The following is an 18,780-nucleotide window of genomic DNA, read 5'->3' as shown; positions in this document are numbered from 1 at the left end:
TGATGGTTGCTCAACAGTGTGAGTGGAATTAATGGCACTGAATCATCCTTTTAAAAATATAATATTGATTTATTATCTAATCAATATTTCAATAAATGTTTATAAAATTAGCGTTTTATGTTGTGAAAGTGAAGTCGCTCAGTCGTGTCCGACTCTTTGCAACCCCATTGACTGTAGGCTCCTCCATCCATGGGATTTTCCAGGCGCGAATACTGGAGTGGGTTGCCATTTCCTTCTCCAGGGGATCTTCCCGACCCAGGGACTGAACCCGGGTCTCCCGTATTGTAGGAAGACGCTTTACCATCTGAGCCACCAGGGAAGTCAGAAAACCATACCTTCCCTGACTGGGAATCGAACCTGGGCCACAGTGGTGAAAGTGACAAATCCTAGCCCCTAGACCACCAGGACGTGGGGTAGCTCCTCTCGGCCGTTCCTGCACCATCACAGCTCCCTTCGGGCATGGGGTCCTCCCGGCTTCTGCCCCTGACCTCGGACGTGGGGTAGCTCCTCTTGGCTGCGGCGGCCGGGAGGAGCTACCCCGTGATTGAGGTCAGGGGTGGCAGCCGAGAGTGCCAGGCTGCAACAGCACAGGAGCAGCCAAGAGGAGCTACCCCCCGCCTGAGGTCAGGGCCGGCGGCTGGGAGGAGCTACCCCCCGCCCGAGGCCAGGGTCGGCGGCTGGGAGGAGCTACCCCCCGCCTGAGGTCAGGGCCGGCGGCTGGGAGGAGCTACCCCCCGCCTGAGGTCAGGGCCGGCGGCTGGGAGGAGCTACCCCCCGCCCGAGGCCAGGGTCGGTGGCCAGGAGGAGCTACCCCACGTCCAAGGACTGGTGGCTGCGCAGGCACAGGAGGGCCTAGAGGAGCTATCCCACGTTCAAGGCAGGAGGGGCAGTGGTGAGGAGATACCCCTCGTCCAAGGTAAGGACCAGTGGGTGCGCTTTGCTGGAGCAGCCTGGAGCAGCCGTGAAGAGATACCCCACATCCAAGGTAAGAGAAACCCAAGTAAGATGGTAGGTGTTGCAAGAGGGCATCAGAGGGCAGACACACTGAAACTATACTCACAGAAAACTAGTCAATCTAATCACACTAGGATCACAGCCTTGTCTAACTCAATGAAACCAAGCCATGCCTGCGGGGCAACCCAAGACAGGCAGGTCATGGTGGAGAGGTCTGACAGAATGTGGAGAAGAGAATGGCAAACCACTTCAGTATTCTTGCCTCGAGAACACCACGAACAGTATGAAAAGGCAAAATGATGGGATTCTGAAAGAGGAACTCCCCAGGTCAGTAGGTGCCCAATATGCTACTGGAGATCAGTGGAGAAATAACTCCAGAAAGAATGAAGGGATCGAGCCAAAGCAAAAACAATACCCAGCTGTGGATGTGACTGGTGATAGAAGCAAGGTCCGATGCTGTAAAGAGCAATATTGCACAGGAACCTGGAATGTGAGGTCCATTAATCAAGGCAAATTGGAAGTGGTCAAACAGGAGATGGCAAGGGTGAACATCGACATTCTAGGAATCAGCGAACTAAAATGGACTGGAATGGGTGAATTTAACTCAGATGACCATTATATCTACTACTTACCGCGGGCAGGAATCCCTCAGAAGAAATGGAGTAGCCATCATGGTCAACAAAAGAGTCCGAAATCCAGTACTTGGATGCAATCTCAAAAATGACAGAATGATCTCTGTTCGTTTCCAAGGCAAACCATTCAATATCACAGTAATCCAAGTCTACGCCCCAACCAGTAACGCTGAAGAAGCTGAAGTTGAATGGTTCTGTGAAGACCTACAAGACCTTTTAGAACTAACACCCAAAAAAGATGTCCTTTTCAGTATAGGGGACTGGAATGCAAAAGTAGGAAGTCAAGAAACACCTGGAGTAACGGGCAAATTTGGCCTTGGAATGCGGAATGAAGCAGGGCAAAGACTAACAGAGTTTTGCCAAGAGAAGGCACTAGTCATAGCAAACACCCGCTTCCAACAACACAAGAAAAGACTCTACACATGAACTTCACCAGATGGTCAACACCGAAATCAGATTGATTATATTCTTTGCAGCCAAAGATGGAGAAGCTCTATACAGTCAACAAAAACAAGACCAGGAGCTGACTGTGGCTCAGAACATGAACTCCTTATTGCCGAATTCAGACTGAAATTGAAGAAAGTAGGGAAAACCACTAGACCATTCAGGTATGATCTAAATCAAATCCCTTATGATTCTACAGTGGCAGTGAGAAATAGATTTAAGGGCCTAGATCTGATAGATAGAGTGCCTGATGAACTATGGATGGAGGTTTGTGACATTGTACAGGGGACAGGGAACAAGACCATCCCCATGGAAAAGAAATGCAAAAAAGCAAAATGGCTGTCTGGGGAGGTCTTACAAATGGCTGTGGAAAGAAGAGAGGCGAAAAGCAAAGGAGAAAAGGAAAGATATACCCATTTGAATGCAGAGTTCCAAAGAATAGCAAGAAGAGATAAGAAAGCCTTCCTCAGCGATCAATGCAAAGAAATAAAGGAAAAGAACAGAATGGGAAAGACTAGAGATCTCTTCAAGAAAATTAGAGATACCAAGGGAACATTTCATGCAAAGACGGGCTCGATAAAGGACAGAAATGGTATGGACCTAAAAGAAGAAGAAGATATTAAGAAGAGGTGGCAAGAATACACAGAAGAACTGTACAAAAAAGATCTTCATGACCCAGATAAACACGATGGTGTGATCACTCATCTAGAGCCAGACATCTTGGAATGTGAAGTCAAGTGGGCCTTAGAAAGCATCACTACGAACAAAGCTAGTGGAGGTGCTGGAATTCCAGTGGAGCTCTTTCAAATCCTGAAAGATGATGATGTGAAAGTGCTGCACTCAATATGCCACACATTTGGAAAACTCAGCAGTGGCCACAGGACTGGAAAAGGTCAGTTTTCATTCCAATCCCAAAGAAAGGCAATGCCAAAGAATGCTCAAGCTACCGCACAATTGCACTCGTCTCACATGCTAGTAAAGTAATGCTCAAAATTCTCCAAGCCAGGCTTCAGCAATACATGAACCGTGAACTTCCAGATGTTCAAGTTGGTTTTAGAAAAGGCAGAGGAACCAGAGATCAAATTGCCAACATCTGCTGGATCATGGAAAAAGCAAGAGAGTTCCAGAAAAACATCTATTTCTGCTTTATTGACTATGCCAAAGCCTTTGACTGTGTGGATCACAATAAACTGTGGAAAATTCTGAAAGAGATGGGCATACCAGACCACCTGACCTGCCTCTTGAGAAACCTATATGCAGGTCAGGAAGAAACAGTAAGAACTGGACATGGAACAACAGACTGGTTCCAAATAGGAAAAGGAGTATGTCAAGGCTGTATCTTGTCACCCTGCTTATTTAACTTATATGCAAAGTATATCATGAGAAACGCCGGGCTGGAAGAAGCACAAGCTGGAATCAAGATTGCCGGGAGAAATATCAATAACCTCAGATATGCAGATGACACCACCCTTATGGCAGAAAGTGAAGAGGAACTAAAAAGCCTCTTGATGAAAGTGAAAGAAGAGAGTGAAAAAGTTGGCTTAAAGCTCAACATTCAGAAAACGAAGATCATGGCATCTAGTCCCATCACTTCATGGGAAATAGATAGGGAAACAGTGGAAACAGTGTCAGACTTTATTTTTTGAGGCTCCAAAATCACTGCAGTTGGTGATTGCAGCCATGAAATTAAAAGACACTTACTCCTTGGAAGGAAAGTTATGACCAACCTAGATAGCATATTGAAAAGCAGAGACATTACTTTGCCAGCAAAGGTCCGTCTAGTCAAGGCTAAGGTTTTTCCATTGGTCATGTATGGATGTGAGTGTTGGACTGTGAAGAAAGCTGGGCACCGAAGAATTGATGCTTTTGAACTGTGGTGTTGGAGAAGACTCTTGAGAGTCCCTTGGACTGCAAGGAGATCCAACCAGTCCTTTCTGAAGGAGATCAGTCCTGGGTGTTCTTTGGAAGGACTGATGCTAAAGCTGAAACTCCAGTACTTTGGCCACCTCAAGTGAAGAGATGACTCATTGGAAAAGACTCTGTTGCTGGGAGGGATTGGTGGCAGGAGGAGAAGGGGCCAACAGAGGATGAGATGGCTGGATGACATCACTGACTCGATGGACATGTTTGAGTGAACTCCGGGAGATGGCGATGGACAGAGAGGCCTGGCGTGCTGCAATTCATGGTGTTGCAAAGAGTCGGACAGGACTGAGTGACTGAACTGAACTGAACTGAGACCACCAGGGGACCATTTTATGTTATATATATATTCCGATTGAAAATTTAGAAAACTTCCTTGAAAGCTGCTCTTCTACAGCTTTTGAGGAAGACAGAATATTTTCTGCTTATCTCATTGGAGTTTCTTTTGACCACCAGTACCACTTGTAGGTAGGTGTAGACGGTTGGATGGCATCACCAACTCAATGGACATGAGTTTGGGCAAGCTCTGGGAGATGGTGAAGGACAGGGAAGCCTGGTGTGCTGCAGTCCATGGGGTTGCAAAGAGTCGGACAAGACTTAGTGACTGAACCACAACAACGGAAACCACTGGTAGATTTCAAGGTCAAAGTCTGGAATTCCGTCAGCACTAAGTGGGGAGAAATTGTAAACAGATCCAAAAGTGAGAGGAAGCAGGCCAGGGGGGCGGTTATCAGCTAGGGAATGTGGACAGGGGAAGATCTGCATTCACCCAAATCTGAGGCCCCGTGATTGACCCTTGACCTCCTGGAATCCTTGTCTCTCACCTCAGAATTCCTTTTCCTGCTCATTTCACGTCTGGGGCAAGTGTTTATGATGCAGCTCTTAAAGCCACAGCTGGACCTTATTCCTTAAGCATTTTGGCTCCTTGTGAGCTGGGACTTCCAGCAACTCTAGGGTTTCTGCCACTTTAAAAGTTTTTTTTATTTATTTTTAATTGAAGGATAGTTGCTTTACAATATTGCTTTGATTTCTGCCATACATCACCATGAATTAACCATAGGTGTGTGTATGTCCTCTGCAACTCTTTAGACAATTGTATTCACCTAGGATCTCGCTAGGAGGCCACGTGCCTCTCCATGTCAGGCACGTGGGGGCCACTCGTCAAGGCTGTCATCTGACAAATCCCGGGTTAGCGCTGGTTCTCAAGGATAATGGGGCTCATTCCTGCCAGTGAAGGACCCCTATGCTGCCCTTCTCTGGCTGAGACAGAGTCTGAGACCGTGTAGTTCAGAGGTCCACCGTCTCGCACAATCACCAGTTTACAAATGCAATCGTGTTGGTACCAACTTTATCCTGAAGGGCAGTTGGACTGGAGCCCTTCGAGCTGCAGCCCCTAGGATGGCTGCATTCTTTGTCCAGGTCTGTGTTGTGGTTATGTCATGGGGAGATGGGAGGCTTGACCCTTTTCTGTGGGGAAGACTGAAAGATGAGGCATAGGGGGCAGGGGATGCCCCCAAGACTGCCAACACACAGGCACGCTCGGGAACAGCCTTGCCCATGAAATATCGAAGCACCACGTCTCATCAGAGTGGTGAACAGACTCTGACCAGAGCTCCCCCGCGTGTCCCCTCCAGGCTTCACCCTAATAGGAGCTAAAGGGTCATCTCTTGGCCCAGCAGGGAGACTCCAGGACCCTGGACTGGCCTCTAGCCTGCACCTCGATAGGTATTTTCTGCTTCACGGCCTGGAGAAGGCCTGGAAAGGCAAGAGCGCGATGAATTACAAGGCGTTCCCACGGCTGCAGGCATGTCACCCAGACACACGGCCAGGCTCACTTCCGCCTGGCCATGTCTGCACAGAGTGGGGGCTGAGCACACATCTTGACGTGGCCCAGCCCTCCGGGGACGTGAGCTCCTGCACGACAGGCACAGCTGAGCTGTCCCCTAGCGAGGGAGGGAAGTGCCACGTCGCAGGATGGTCCAGGCCCCGACGAGGCTCCTGAGAACAGACCCCGCAGGTATAAACATTTCGTTTGTGGCAGAGGGCGGGTAGATGGCATCCTTGGCTGCATCGGCTGAGAGCAGGGATGGGCCCCAGGAGAGCTCTGGACCAAACAGAAAGCCCAGCACAGACAAGGTGGTCACAGGCCAGGCTGGTGTGCCCCCTGCTCCTCGGGGGGCCGGGTTTGCCTCTTGTTCAGCTCTGCTGCCTGGGGCCACAGGACTCACAGCCCAGGCTCAGTGTGCCTTTTCACAGGACTCACTCGCCGTCTGCGGCTGGCGAGTGTTGAGGCGGTCTGAGCGTGGGTTGGAAAAGAATTTCCCGACACAGAGCATTTCAGAAGGGAGTGGATTTATTAAGAACGAGGAGCAGAGATCAAGTGGGCACAGTGAGTGCAGTGACCTCCTGACAGATCAGGGAAGAGTCAACAGCTTTCCTGAGTTAATAGCCAATTCTTAGAGCCTCGAGACAAAATTCCTGCCGGAAGGTTGGCATTAGGTGATTGGTTGAGGCGCTAAAGGGCTCTCACCAGAGAGGGCATCTTTGCCTAAGGGGGAGCCAGGAAGAAGCTTGTTAGTTCAGTCGGCTTCGGAGATGATCTTGGTCCTGGGTTCCGCTTCTGTGGCCTCGGTACAAGGTGTCGCACCTGTGGCCTCAGGGGCAGAACTCACCAGGGAAGGAGCCTGGGGCTGGCAGCTGGTCCTGCTGCCCCACGCACCCACCCAGGACCCTAGACCCGCTGGCCCCTCACCCCCAGCCCATGGTGACCAGAGAATGGTCGAGGGGAGGGGAGAGAGGGAGCCCCCTGGCCTTGTTGCGAGCGCTGGCTTTGGAGTCTCTGGGTTTGACTCTTGCTCTGACGTCCTCGGGCACATACCCAGGCCGGATTCCCAGCGGTGGAGATGACCCTGCCCCTGCCCCCTGCCTCTCACGCCCTCACGGGGCACGGCCCCACGTGCGTTCCTCTTGCACCCTTTGCTCCTGTCCTTCCAGTGCGATGCTCTGTCCTCATGGACGTCGAGCCACCTGGAGGCAGAATCCGATTCTCTCCCCCAGACTGTAGTTAGAACAGTGGTCTCTCCCCACGCCCCAGAGGACCTGGGTGTGACTGGGCTCTGGGGGTCCAGAGGCGGCCGACCACTGCAAAACCCAGTTTTTCTCTTGGCTGCAGCCCCGCCCACCCTTGGTAGCAGAGCCCAGCACCTGGGAGCCGACGGCCTTTCAGGGGGGGGTCCACACCCGAGTCCCAGTCCTAGCCTGACGCTTCACTGCTATGGGCCTGTTTCCTCCTCTTTAAAGAGGATGGTCCTGTTGGCTCCTGGGCTTGAGGGCTGACGGATGGAGGGAAATACCTTGGGCCGGGTGCCTGGGGCTCGTGATAACTGAAGACCCCGTTTTCCTCCAGCTGGGTCTTGGGAGCAAAAAGAGACCCCAGAGAGAGATGGTTGAGGCTTTATTCAGGAGGCACTTGGGAGGGGAGGTGGGTCCTGGGGTCTCCTGTGGTCCCTGGAGGCCAAGGACATTAGAAGCCAATGACGACAGGCATCTGAGCCACCTCAGAGTCACCCGCAGAGGGTTCGGTGGTGGCCTCAGAGTTGTCCACTGGGGGCACGGGGCTGGCCTCAGAGTTGTCCGCGGGGGGCACCGAGCTGGCCCCCGCGCCGATCACCGTGGGCAGTGCCTGGTAGGTCTGGGTCCAGAACTGCAGGTAGTTGGTCCTCAGGTGCAGCTTCATAGAGTTGCTATCCATCTGCTTGTTGATTTCCAGGTAGTTACCATCTTCCAGAGTGTAGGGATCCCAGTTTGTGGGCACTGTCGAGTGGCCCGTGTTAGGGTCCCTGCAGAGTGAGAAAAAAGGCTGGGTGGCTGGGTGGGGCCAGGGGGCTCACAGGAGGCTGGAGACCCCCATCCCCTGCTCAGAGCAGTCGTCCACCCTCTGCCCCATAGGCACTTCTATGTCTCCCAGGCTCTGGTTGGGCACATGAGCATCCTAGGGCCCGGCCGGGAGCCCTTGGCCTCACCCGGATGGGGTTCCCGGGCTCAGGGAGGGCAAGTGTTTAAGGGAACGAGGACTGAACCCCCAGCCTGCAGGGTGATGTGGACAGAGGCCGTCCCCACCCCTGCCTTACCCGGTTCTGGCAAAGTTGGTCCAATAGGCAATCATGGCCTTGGAGACAGTCCTGTCTTGGGCCCGGTAGCCCAGGGGGGTAGCGAAGGGCTTCCCGAAGACATACTGGAGGTCATCAGCATGGTCAGCCCCCATCCACTTGGGGTAAAGGGGCATCCGAGATGGTTGGGAGAATAGGTAGGTGTAGGTGTTGGCGCTCCTGAGGAGGGAGGGAAGACCGCCCAGGTTGGCAGGGTGCCCACCTGGGGCCGCCCACCCCAGAGATGGGCCCCAGGGGAAGGCCATGGGGGAGTAGGGAAGGGTCTGGGCAACTCCCACAAGACTCAGGAACGGGAATTCCCTGGCAGCCCAGTGGTTGGGAATCAGTGCTTTCACTACGAAGGGCACAGGTTCAATACCTGGTTGGGGAACTGAATCCCACAAACTATGCAGCAAGTTCAAAATAAATACATTTAAAAAAAAAAGACTCAGGAAGGATCTGGATCTTTTCACCCAGGAGAATGAAAACTGTGGCCAAATTTTTGACTTCATGGATTCTACAATTTCAAGGGCATTTACACTTGGCCTCCACCAACGGCACAGAGGCATCTTCCTTCATAATTCAGTATCAAGAGAGATTGTTCTTCTCTGCACATGAATCTGTATTCTTGATTTGATGGGACAAGGTAGTATGCATCCTCAGTTATTTCCTTTTGGCCTCAACTGACAAGAAGCTCCAACCAAATTTATTGCCGAATTTTCACCCTAGATTTCTGCGTGTGTGCTCAGTCATGTCTGACTCTGCGACCCCACGGACTCCTCTGTCCATGGGGATTCTGCAGGCAAGAATGCTGGAGAGGGTTGCCATTCTCTCCTCCCAGGGATCTTACCGACCCAGGGATCGAACCTGTGTCTCCTGCATTGGCAGGGAGATTCTTTACCACTCTGCCACCTGGGTTCTAGGTGAAATTTTATCTTTCTACTTTTTAAGCATCCCTCGCTTATTTTTCATTTTCGTTGGCTATTATCACATGGAAGGTTTAAAAGTGGCCGCAGGCTTGTTCTGAAAGTTGTCAAATTTGAAACCCACTGCAGAGAATATCACCCAGTGGTGCCGCCTTCCAGACAGCTTGCGGATAGAAGGCCAACTCAAAGACTTTCTGACGGGGAGGGCCAAGGGGTGTGGGAGAGCGTGCAGGCCTGGCCCGGGCTGGGAGTCACAGGAGGGTTCGGTAAAGCCCCCGAGCTGAGGCTGGGAGGACGGGCCCTCTCAAGGCCCGTCAGGCCTGGCAGACAGCGCAGGCACAGGTGGGAACTGAGCCTGGCTTTCCCGGGCCTCCTGGACTCCTAGGAGCTGCCTGCCTCAAGGCCTCACTGGGAAGGTGTTTGGGATCCCTGGTGGGCCACCCCCGCCCGCCCTCCTCACTTGGCGTGGCTCTTGTGCTGGGCCACGGCGATCTTCGTGGGGATCAGGAAAAGGATGTCAGTTTCCAGGTCCACCATGGTCTTCTTCCTGGTCTCCTGGGATGAGTCCTGGGCCCAGGGCTCGGTGTACACCTCGTATGTGGCATTGGCACCTCTGAGCCCCTTGGTGACAGTGAGCCCGCTGACCAGCTTATAGAAGTCTGCCCTGCAGACACCAAACGGGCACTGGACCCTCCACCCCCTGCCCACAGGGGGGTGTCTGCCGCCCTGTGACTGCAAGATCAGACCAGTCAGGAAATCAACCCTGAATATTCACTGGAAGGACTGATGCTGAAGCTGAAGCTCCAGTACTCCGGCCACCTGAGGTGAAGAGCCGACTCATTGGAAAAGACCCTGATGCTGGGAAAGATCGAGGGCAGGAGGAGAAGGCAGCGACAGAGGATGAGATGATTGGATGGCATCACCGACGCAATCGACATGCGTTTGAGCAAGCTCTGGGAGGTGGTGAAGGACAGGGAAGCCTGGTGTGCAGCAATCCATGGGGTTGCAAAGAGTCAGACGTGGCCGAGCAACCGAGCACCAGCAACACCGATGCCGCTGAGGGCCACGGACGGCCCCTCACCGCCGACATGGCGCCGACTTCCTCATCCGGCTGATGCAACCCCCTCCGCACCCCCTCCACTTCCCCAGCTTACTCCGTGACGTCCTGTTTGTTGCTGTTGATGGCTGGCACATCCAGCCCGACGAAGAGGTGGCCGTCCATGTCGTTGGTGCCAGCTATGTAGTCGATGTCCGCAGCGTTGGCGTACAGGTTGACGGGGTCATCAGGGATGAAGTCTCCATCGATGACAGGGACGAAGGACAGATAGTGCAGCTTGGGGTCTGGGGGCAAACAGCAGCAGGTTCTCAAACCTTCTGGTACCCACCTGCGCCTCTCCCAGACCTCCGGGGCAGGAACTGACTCCATCCTGAGGCCACCAAGGAGCTGCACCTCCTTTGATGGAGACCAGGGTTCCTTGGCTTCAGCATTATTGACCTTCCGACCCCTTCATTCCATGTCGTGGGGGCGCCATCCTGCGCAGTGTAGAGTGTTAGCAGCCTCCCTGACCTCGACCCACTAGACTCCAGTGGTGCCCCCCTCCCCGACTGCAGCCACCAGAACCGCCTGCAGGCTCTGCCACGCATTCCCTGGGCACAAAATCACCCAGGACGAGAAGCACTGGTCCTCTTGCTCTCTTAAATCAAGAAGGAGGAAAGTCTAGAAATCCTGGAGGGGACCGTTGGAGAAAGAGGTGCCCCCTCTCTGTGGGGAGGGGGGCTCTGGAACCCACCTCTGTGGCGGATTCCAGTGTGTCAGCCAGAAATGGTGTGAGACCCCTGAACTGGCCCCAGAGGACCGTATGCCCTGCCCCCATTAGGCCTGTCCCATTTCCCCTCCAATTCAGCTCAAAAGAAAATACAGTCACATTTCTGCAAATCCGTGACTATTGCTACCAGGACACCAACATCCAAGCGCTCAAATCTCTTATATAAAATGGTGCACTATTTGCATACAATCTACCGACATCTCCCCATATACATATGTGTGTGTGGCCCCTCTGCCCGTGGGATTCTCCAGGCAGGAATACTGGAGTGGGTTGCTATTTCCTTCTCCAGGGGATCTTCCCAACCCAGGGATCGAACCCCTGTCTCCTGCATTGGCGCACAGATTCTTTACCAGTGAGCTACCTGGGAAACCCCCATCCTCCCATATACTTTAAATCATTTCTAGATGACTTTTAATACCTAGTGCAAAATAAATGCTATGTAAATAATTGTAAATGCTATGCAAACATTATGTAAATAGTTACAGGGCATTCTAGGATAGTGATGGAGAAGGGTATGGCACCCCACCCCAGTACTCTTGCCTGGGAAAGCCCATGGACGGAGGAGCCTGGAAGGCTGCAGTCCATGGGGTCGCTACGAGTCGGACCCGAGTGAGCGACTTTCCTTTCACTTTCCACTTTCATGCATTGGAGAAGGAAATGGCAACCCACTCCAGTGTTCTTGCCTGGAGAATCCCAGGGATGGGGGAGCCTGGTGGGCTGCCCTCTATGGGGTCGCACAGAGTCGGACAGGACTAAAGTGACTTAGCAGCTTAGCAGCTAGGGTAGTGAAAGTGAAAGTTTCTCAGTTGTGTACGACTCTGTGTGTCTGACTCTTTGCGACCCCATGGACTATACAGTCCATGGAATTCTCCAGGCCAGAATACTGGAGTGGGTAGCCGTTCCCTTTTCCAGCGGATCTTCCCAACCCAGGGATCGAACCCAGGTCTCCCGCATCACGGGCAGATTCTTTACCAGCTGAGCCACCAGGGAAGCCCAAGAATACTGGAGTGGGTAGTCTATCCCTTCTCCATTGGGTCTTCCTGACCCAGGAATCGAAGCAGGATCTCCTGCATGGCAGGCGGATTCTTTACTGAGCTATCAGGGAAGCCCTGCAGTGGGGTGGGGGGGGGGTGGGCAGGGGGGTGCGGGGAGGGTGGGAAGCCAATTCAAATTTTGCTTTTTGGAACTTCCTGGAATTTTTTTAAAAATGTTTTCGATCTGCAGTTGCTTGACTCCCCAGATGCGGAACTCTCAGATATGAAGTTGGTCTGCATCTTGGGCCAAGATGTTTACGTAGCACTTATGGTTTACTTCACATTAGGTCCAGAAGCAAACGATGGCGTTTGCATTGCGCTTTGCCTTAGAAGACGAGTGAGAGAGAATGATAGCTTCCTGGGTTGATGAGATTGACACTTGCAGGATTTTACCACTGGGCCCCCTGGCCTTCCTGGGATACAGAGTAGCAGAGCTAGACGGGGAATGCTGAAAGCAGGTGTTCAGGAGATGTTTGCTGAATTCATGAGTGGAGGAAAGAGTGAATGCTTATCTATGTGCAGAGGCTTTCTTGATCTGGAGTCCATAAATCTGCTGAAAATCATGTACGAATGAGCGCCTATGTGTGCGTGGTTGGGGATGGGGCCAAACTGTTCTCCAAGGGGTCATGACCCACCAAAGACAAGAGGAAAGACGCTTCCCCCGCTTCCAGCCGTGGCCACAGAGGGCTGCCAGGGCAGGGGTGGCAACGAGCTGCCTGGGGACACCAACGAGCTGGCGACAGAGACAAGATGAGATCCAGCGCCCAGTGGGGAGCCCCCGGGTTCCCAGCCCCCAGCAGCCCCTACTCACATTCCGTGCTTCCCAGGGGCAGCTTATAGGCCAGTGTCAGGGCACGGGGGTCGGTGATCTTCAGACACCCAGCCATCTTGCTGGTGTCGTCCACGGGGCAGCCCACCTTCTCTGCAATCTGGGGGTTGGGGACAGAGGCAGTGCTCAGGGTGCCAGACACAGGGTCCAGAAGAGAGTGAAAAGGAGAGAGGCCCCGCCCCCAGAGCACCCCCTTACCCTTTTAGCCCAGAAGAGGGGGTCCTCCTGGATGGCCCAGGGGCACAGACCCACGCCACTCTGGCTGATGGCTCGCTTGATGAGGCCCTTGTTGTAGGGAGAGAGGGTCTGCAATACAGAGAGGTCCAGTCACCCCCTGCGCCCACCTGTCTGCAGGGCTCGGCCAGGGACACCGCCACGGCAGCGCCTGCCAGCCTTGCTTCTCCCCATCACCATCGACTGCCTCCCACTCCTCTGAGCGACCCCTTTAGGGGCCCCCAGACCTGCAGAGAGACGCTGGCACCTCCGGCCGACTCCCCAAAGAGGGTGATGTTGTTGGGGTCTCCTCCGAAGGCCTCAATGTTCCTCTTCACCCAGGCAATGGCCATGTGCTGATCCCAAAGGCCATAGTTACCTGTGGGCGGGGTGCAGGGGCTTCCTCAGGGAGCTTGGCCCATGAGGCGCACAGTCCATGTGGGTGGGATGAGATCGTCCCTGACGGCGTGAAGACCCTGTCCAGCCCCAGGGTGGTGAGTGGTGTGTCCCCGGGGGGTTGGGTGGGCGGGTGCTGGGGGAGGGGCGTCTCAGGCTAGGGGAAGGGGAGCTGGAGGCCCTGGGCTCAGCTCTCTCCCGGCCAGAGTCCCTCCTGTCTGTCCAGGACTTCTGTGTCGTTCCCCATCCCCGCCCTGAGGTGCCGCCTGGGTGTGCCAGCTCCTGTGTCTCTCAGTGGCTCCCACCCCCACGTCTCTTGGGGTCTGGCCAGCTGGCCGGCAGCCTCTTCTCTTTCGCTTCAGCTGCCAAGCAGTTCCTGTGTCTCATGGTCCAGCTCCAGCCCCCCTCATTTAGCAGATGGGGGGCTGGGCCCTTTCTGGGGAGCTATGGGGAGCTATCTGGAGATGAGGGACACCGAGGGGCGTGGCCTCTGGGTTTAGAGCTCAGGGGCCTGGCACACTGGCTCCCCCCGCGTGGTGCCCCCGGCAGACCTGGCAGGTTGGAGTCCCCGGTGCTGAGAAAGCCCAGGGGCCCGATGCGGTAGTTGAAAGTGACCACGATGACGTTGCCCCGCGTGGCGATCTCCTCCCCGTCGTAGAGGTAGTTGCTGAGAAAGTTGGCCCCCTGGCTGGACCCCATGAGGAAGGCACCTCCGTAGATCCAGATCATGACGGGCAGGTCGTGGGAGACTGAGGGGGCGGGGAGCAGGCTCCGTGGTGATGCCAGATACACCCCTCCAACACACCCAAACCCCTCCCACGTCCTGCCCATCCCCCCACCCCGTCCCATCTGTGCTGTCAGGAAGTTCAGCTCTGGAGCCCCCAGACACAACCCAGGGGCTGGAGCCAGGCCTCTGGCTGCTTGGGGAGCTGGCGGGCGTCGGGGGGAAAACGGACCTTCCTTCCTGCCCTGGGGGACCCAGATGTTGAGGTAGAGGCAGTCCTCATTTCCGTAGGTGCTGTCCTGGGTGAGCGTGGCCTGCAGGCACCGTTTCTTGAAGTTCTTGGCTTTCAGGATCCCTGCGGGCGGCCGGAAGAGCTGGCGTGAGGGTGGGCCCCCCAGCCTCGGGACCCGGCCCACCCTCGCCTGCTCCCACCTTGCCAGCCGGGGTGTCGCTCAGGCTTCTCCAGGGCCTTGGGGGCAGCGGCGAAGGGGATGCCCTTGAAGATGTCGACAGAGTCTCCAAAGAGGCTCAGCTTCTTGTTGACACCCTCCACGAAGCCACCTTCGGTGTACACGGAGCCCAGCTGGGAAGGGAGGGGAGAGTTCAGGGGGGCTCTGGCTGGTGGGCCCTTGGAGGAGGAGAGCCCCCCTGCAGGCTCCGGGTTCCCAGAGGTCCCCCTGAGACAGCTTCAAGGAAGGCCCACCTGCATTTGGGACCGAGACCCCTGCCACCTGCTCATATCGCTGGAGGAGCCGGTTCACTCCCCACCCCACCCCACCTGTACCCCAGCGTGTCCTGCTCCGTGAATCTCAGAGGAGGCTGGTTCAAGCCATGTGTCTGCACTCAGGGAAGCATTCCAAGAAGGCTGGGACAGGTGGGGTGGAGGTTTGGCTTCTCATCATGGCTGCCCATGACCTTGAGCCTCAGTTTACCCGCCTGTAAGATGGGTGACAACACTATCCCCCTCGTGACCTGTTGGCTTGTTCAGCTGCTGGCAGTGGTTGGCGCCTGAGGGACGCCGAATGGTTCACACCCAGCAGTGAGCTCCCTGATCAGCAGGCCCTTCTTCCTCCTCCCCCCATCTCCCCCTTGACTGAGTCCCCTCAATTCCTCACAACCCCTGTGCTCCAAGCCAGGACAGACCCCTGCTCACCCAAGGTTGCCAGAACTCCCACTGAGCTGGCGCCAGCTGGGCCCTTCTCTCCCAGAGCTTTGCCCCGCTGATCTGGGGGGAAAGTAGGTCCAGGCTTTCTGGATCTCTCCTGAGCTAGGTTCCAGGGGAGTGAGAGTGGGCCAGCCCTACATCCCAGACCTGGCCAGATCCCAGCCGCCCTCTGATCTAAGTCTGGGCTGCGAGGGTCCCCCTGCCTCGCTGGGGCAAGGGGAACAAAGTTCCAGGGCGGGCTGGAACTTCAAAGGAAGAAGCTGGAAGCAATCCCTGCCAGATGCTCTGGGAGCTGGGCCCCTGTCTCTCCCATCCCTCCATGCTCCAGGAGTTTTTTCCTGAACGGCCTCCCTGGCTGCTGGGAGAGGCACTGGGGGGCTAGGGGTTGACAACTCTGTGTGACTGAGAGCAGCCTGAAGGCCCCTCATGGTGGACAGGGCATGGGGACCCTGGCCATGGTGGCAGTGTGGGGAAGGGTGTCGCTGGCTGCTGGAACAGCACAGAGGAAACCCGGGCCCCCTCAGCCCCCAGGAAAGAACCCCCCAGAAGAAGGAGAGTGGTAAAAGGCGCCCAGGACCAGGTCTGAAGCTCTGGGCAGCAGGGGTCCGAAGAGCAGGCTGAGGGGTGGAGGGACCAGCCTGGGGGGTGCTGGGGCCCTTGACCGGAGCCCTGCCGGAGCACCCACACCATCTGCATGTGGCTATTGGCTCCGTCCTGGAAATGTCTCCCTGCCTGGGTGCTCATACCCGCAAGAGGTCAGTGAGGGTGGGCAGGGTTGGCTGCCCCAGGAGGGTTGGCTGGGCCTCCTGACGTGTCTGGGCAGAGAAGCTGTAGCAAGGAGGTGCTGGAGGAGCAGGAGATGGAGGTTACACCAGGAACTGGACTCCAGGGTTGAACTAACGTGGATTCCAGATTCCTGCTCGGCTACAGTGGCTGTGTGATGTTGGGCAAATTGCTCGTCTGCTCTGGGGCCCCGTCACCCCTTCTGGGAAAGGGGGACCACACTGACATCTCTAGAGAGACAACAGAGCCAGAGAGGGGTTGTGGGTCAGGTGGTTGACTCAGCAAGGTTGACCAGTTACACTTGAATTTCAAATAAACAATGATATATATATTTTTAAGTGTGCGTCCTAATCATTGGGTGAAACATACACCAGAATTGACTCGTGGTTTACGTGAAACTCCCGTTGAATTGGATGCTCTGTATTTGGCAGCCTGAGGTGTCCTGCTAGAAATGCAGCGTGAGTGCCCGAGATGCTGTTAACGGTGGTCGGGTTCTGCCAGTGACTGTCTGTCTTCCCCCTGCTGGTTCCTGTCCCCAGGTTCCAGGTCTGGCTTAGCGAAGGTGAGAGGGGGCTCCCTCCCATGGCTGACCCCTCAGCTGGGCTCTCGCTTACCTTCGCCGCACTCGCGACTGCCAAGCAGCAGGCGAGGCCCAAGACGACTAGCTCCCAGCGCCCCATGGTGTGCGGCTGCCTCTGTGACACCTGCCCTCGGGGCCTGCGGGTATTTATGGGGCTGGAGCCAGCCCAGAGCCACCTGCGGAGGGACCCTCCCCCTCCTCCTGTCACTGGCCCTTCCTCCAGGCTGGCCGCACTCCAGGTGGCGTACCTGGGGCCAGGGGACAGCTGCTGTTTCCAGAGAGGCTCGGGCCGGGCCAAGGTCACACGCACACACGTGCGGGCATGGCCCGTCTTTCCCAGGGTCCGCTGCTCCCGCGTGACCTGGTCCCCACGGGGCATCTGTGCAGGTGACTGCCTACCTGGGAGCCCAGGCAGATGGCAGGGCGGTGGGGAGGGCAGGGGCTCAAGGACTGGAGCTTGGCTGGGTGCACAGTGCCGACAAAGGACTCGCTTTTGCCCTCAGGGAAATGGGCTCGCTGTGACCCCGTACCCTGACTGCAGTTCAGCAGAGGCCATTTACAGGGTCTGGGCCTGTGACTTCTGGGACAGAGCTGGCCACGGGCTACCGGGCGACTGGTGTGGCCCCCGGCTGGTACCCAGGGTGTGCTGGGTGTCTGTATGGTGTGAGGTGGGGGTGAGGGCTGAAGCCGCGCCAGGTGGTCACCGGGCAGCACAGTGGGAGGCGGGGACGAGACCCCAGTCCAGCCTGGAGGCTTTCCCCAAGGAAAAGGGCCGGGCTTTCCAGCCACACAGATGGCCCAAGCAAAGACCCTGGGGCCACCAGCCTGTGGCCAAGACCCAGAGACCTGCAGAAACACAGCTGGTCCATCTGCCTGTCCACCCATCATTTCCAGCACCCAGATCTTTTGTGATGCAGAGTGAGTGGAGAGAAGCTGGAGAAATATGGGAGGGGTGGGCGGCTGCAGGTGGGAGCCAGGAGTTAGGATGCTGGGAAGAGGAACGGTGCAGGCTGGGCCGGGCCACAGAGGTCTGAGGGATGCAGCCAGAGGCATACGCCTGCTGGCTCACACCCTTGCCCGGCCCCTCCAGTTCTGAGAATCTGCTCTGAAGGAAGTGCCTCTGACTATGGGGGAGGGGAAGCCTGCTGTGCTCGAAGTTCAGTGGCAGTAAAAACCAAGGAAGGGGGGCAGCCGAGAGCAAACGGTGGGCTGGGTCTAAGACAGGAAGTGAGGTGGAGGAGCCTGGACCATCACGGTGCCCAGAAGCAAGAAGCTGGGAAGACCAGATGGTCCGTCAGAGGACACAGCAGCCAGCCTGGGGCTGTTCTCAGGCCAGAGATGAGACGAGCTGGGCAGCAAAAAGCAAGACTGCAAGTGATTGAAACAAATCATCGCCAAGCTAAACAGGTCCTTCTGGTCATCACTAGGGCCAGAAATGAGGCCGGGGGACGAGGGTGACCGCACCCCAACCTGCCAATCAGTGCTCGTGTCTCTGAAGGGGCCCAGCAGACACTGGGGCCTCCCAACTGCACGGGCACATCTGAGGCGGAATTGCTGTTGTTAGGTGTGATGACACCATCACTGTGTTTTTAAAACAAAAACCTTGATGTGTTAGAAACACACACTTAAGTACCAATTTCCTTAAAACAGTTCCAGCAAAACACAAATACGAAATAGAACAGAAACACGGAGAGGGATTTCCCTGGCGGTCCAGTGGCTGATTCCATGCTCCCAATGCTGGGGGCCTGGGGTCAGGAAACCAGACCCCGCATGCCACCACTAAAGATCCTGCATGCTGCAACCGAAAGAAGCCACGTGCCACAACAAAGACACGGCGCAGCTAAGCTAGCAAATGCAGGTTTTGAAATCAGGAGTAGATGCAACAGGTTTGGTAGAGGATAACTGGGGCTTTTTATACAATCTGCAGTATTTTCATGTATATTTGCTCTTTTCCATAAATAAAATGCTTCTTTAAAGGGGGTGGTGGTGGTGGTGTAGGCATGCAGGTTTCTAAGCTGAGAATCACTGAGCACTTGTCGAGGACCTGGCAAGGCCGTGCAGTCTGGCACACGGCAGGCAGGCTCTGGGAACCGTGGGGCTGAGCTGCAGAGGCACGGTGCTTGCCTGCCCCAGGCATGCCTTTCTCAGCTCTGCACAAGAACTGAGGCGGCTTCTGGGCAGGGGGCCAGAACCCAGACCCTCTCCC

At 55.5% G+C, this 18,780-nt stretch overlaps 1 protein-coding gene across 1 annotated transcript; it reads right to left on the bottom strand.

Moving 5' to 3' along the window:
• Nucleotides 1–7,388: 7,388 nt before the first annotated feature.
• On the bottom strand, nt 7,389–16,674 carry CEL (carboxyl ester lipase). Its single transcript, XM_040225482.1, has 11 exons — nt 16,609–16,674; nt 14,479–14,629; nt 14,279–14,401; nt 13,874–14,071; nt 13,175–13,305; nt 12,912–13,019; nt 12,696–12,813; nt 10,179–10,365; nt 9,485–9,688; nt 8,081–8,278; nt 7,389–7,789 (listed from the first exon to the last, which is right to left on the bottom strand). Exons 1-11 carry the CDS (start codon nt 16,672–16,674, stop codon nt 7,474–7,476), a joined length of 1,800 nt encoding a protein of 599 aa, XP_040081416.1. The 3' UTR covers nt 7,389–7,473.
• Nucleotides 16,675–18,780: the final 2,106 nt, after the last annotated feature.

Source organism: Oryx dammah, unplaced genomic scaffold, assembly GCF_014754425.2.
Source record: "Oryx dammah isolate SB20612 unplaced genomic scaffold, SCBI_Odam_1.1 HiC_scaffold_25, whole genome shotgun sequence".
Classification (NCBI taxonomy): Eukaryota; Metazoa; Chordata; class Mammalia; order Artiodactyla; family Bovidae; genus Oryx; species Oryx dammah.
This window is presented reverse-complemented; position numbering and strand designations above follow the sequence as displayed.

Bases quoted from the DNA above. Each gene is read 5' to 3' on its own strand.
- CEL (XM_040225482.1), bottom strand. From the start codon at position 16,674: ATGGGGCGCTGGGAGCTAGTCGTCTTGGGCCTCGCCTGCTGCTTGGCA. The intron at 13,020-13,174 runs GTCTGGGGGCCC...TCTGTATTGCAG, and splicing joins GTGCCAGCGTCTCTCTGCAG to ACCCTCTCTCCCTACAACAA. The intron at 9,689-10,178 runs GTAAGCTGGGGA...TGGTGTCTGCAG, and splicing joins AACAAACAGGACGTCACGGA to GGCAGACTTCTATAAGCTGG.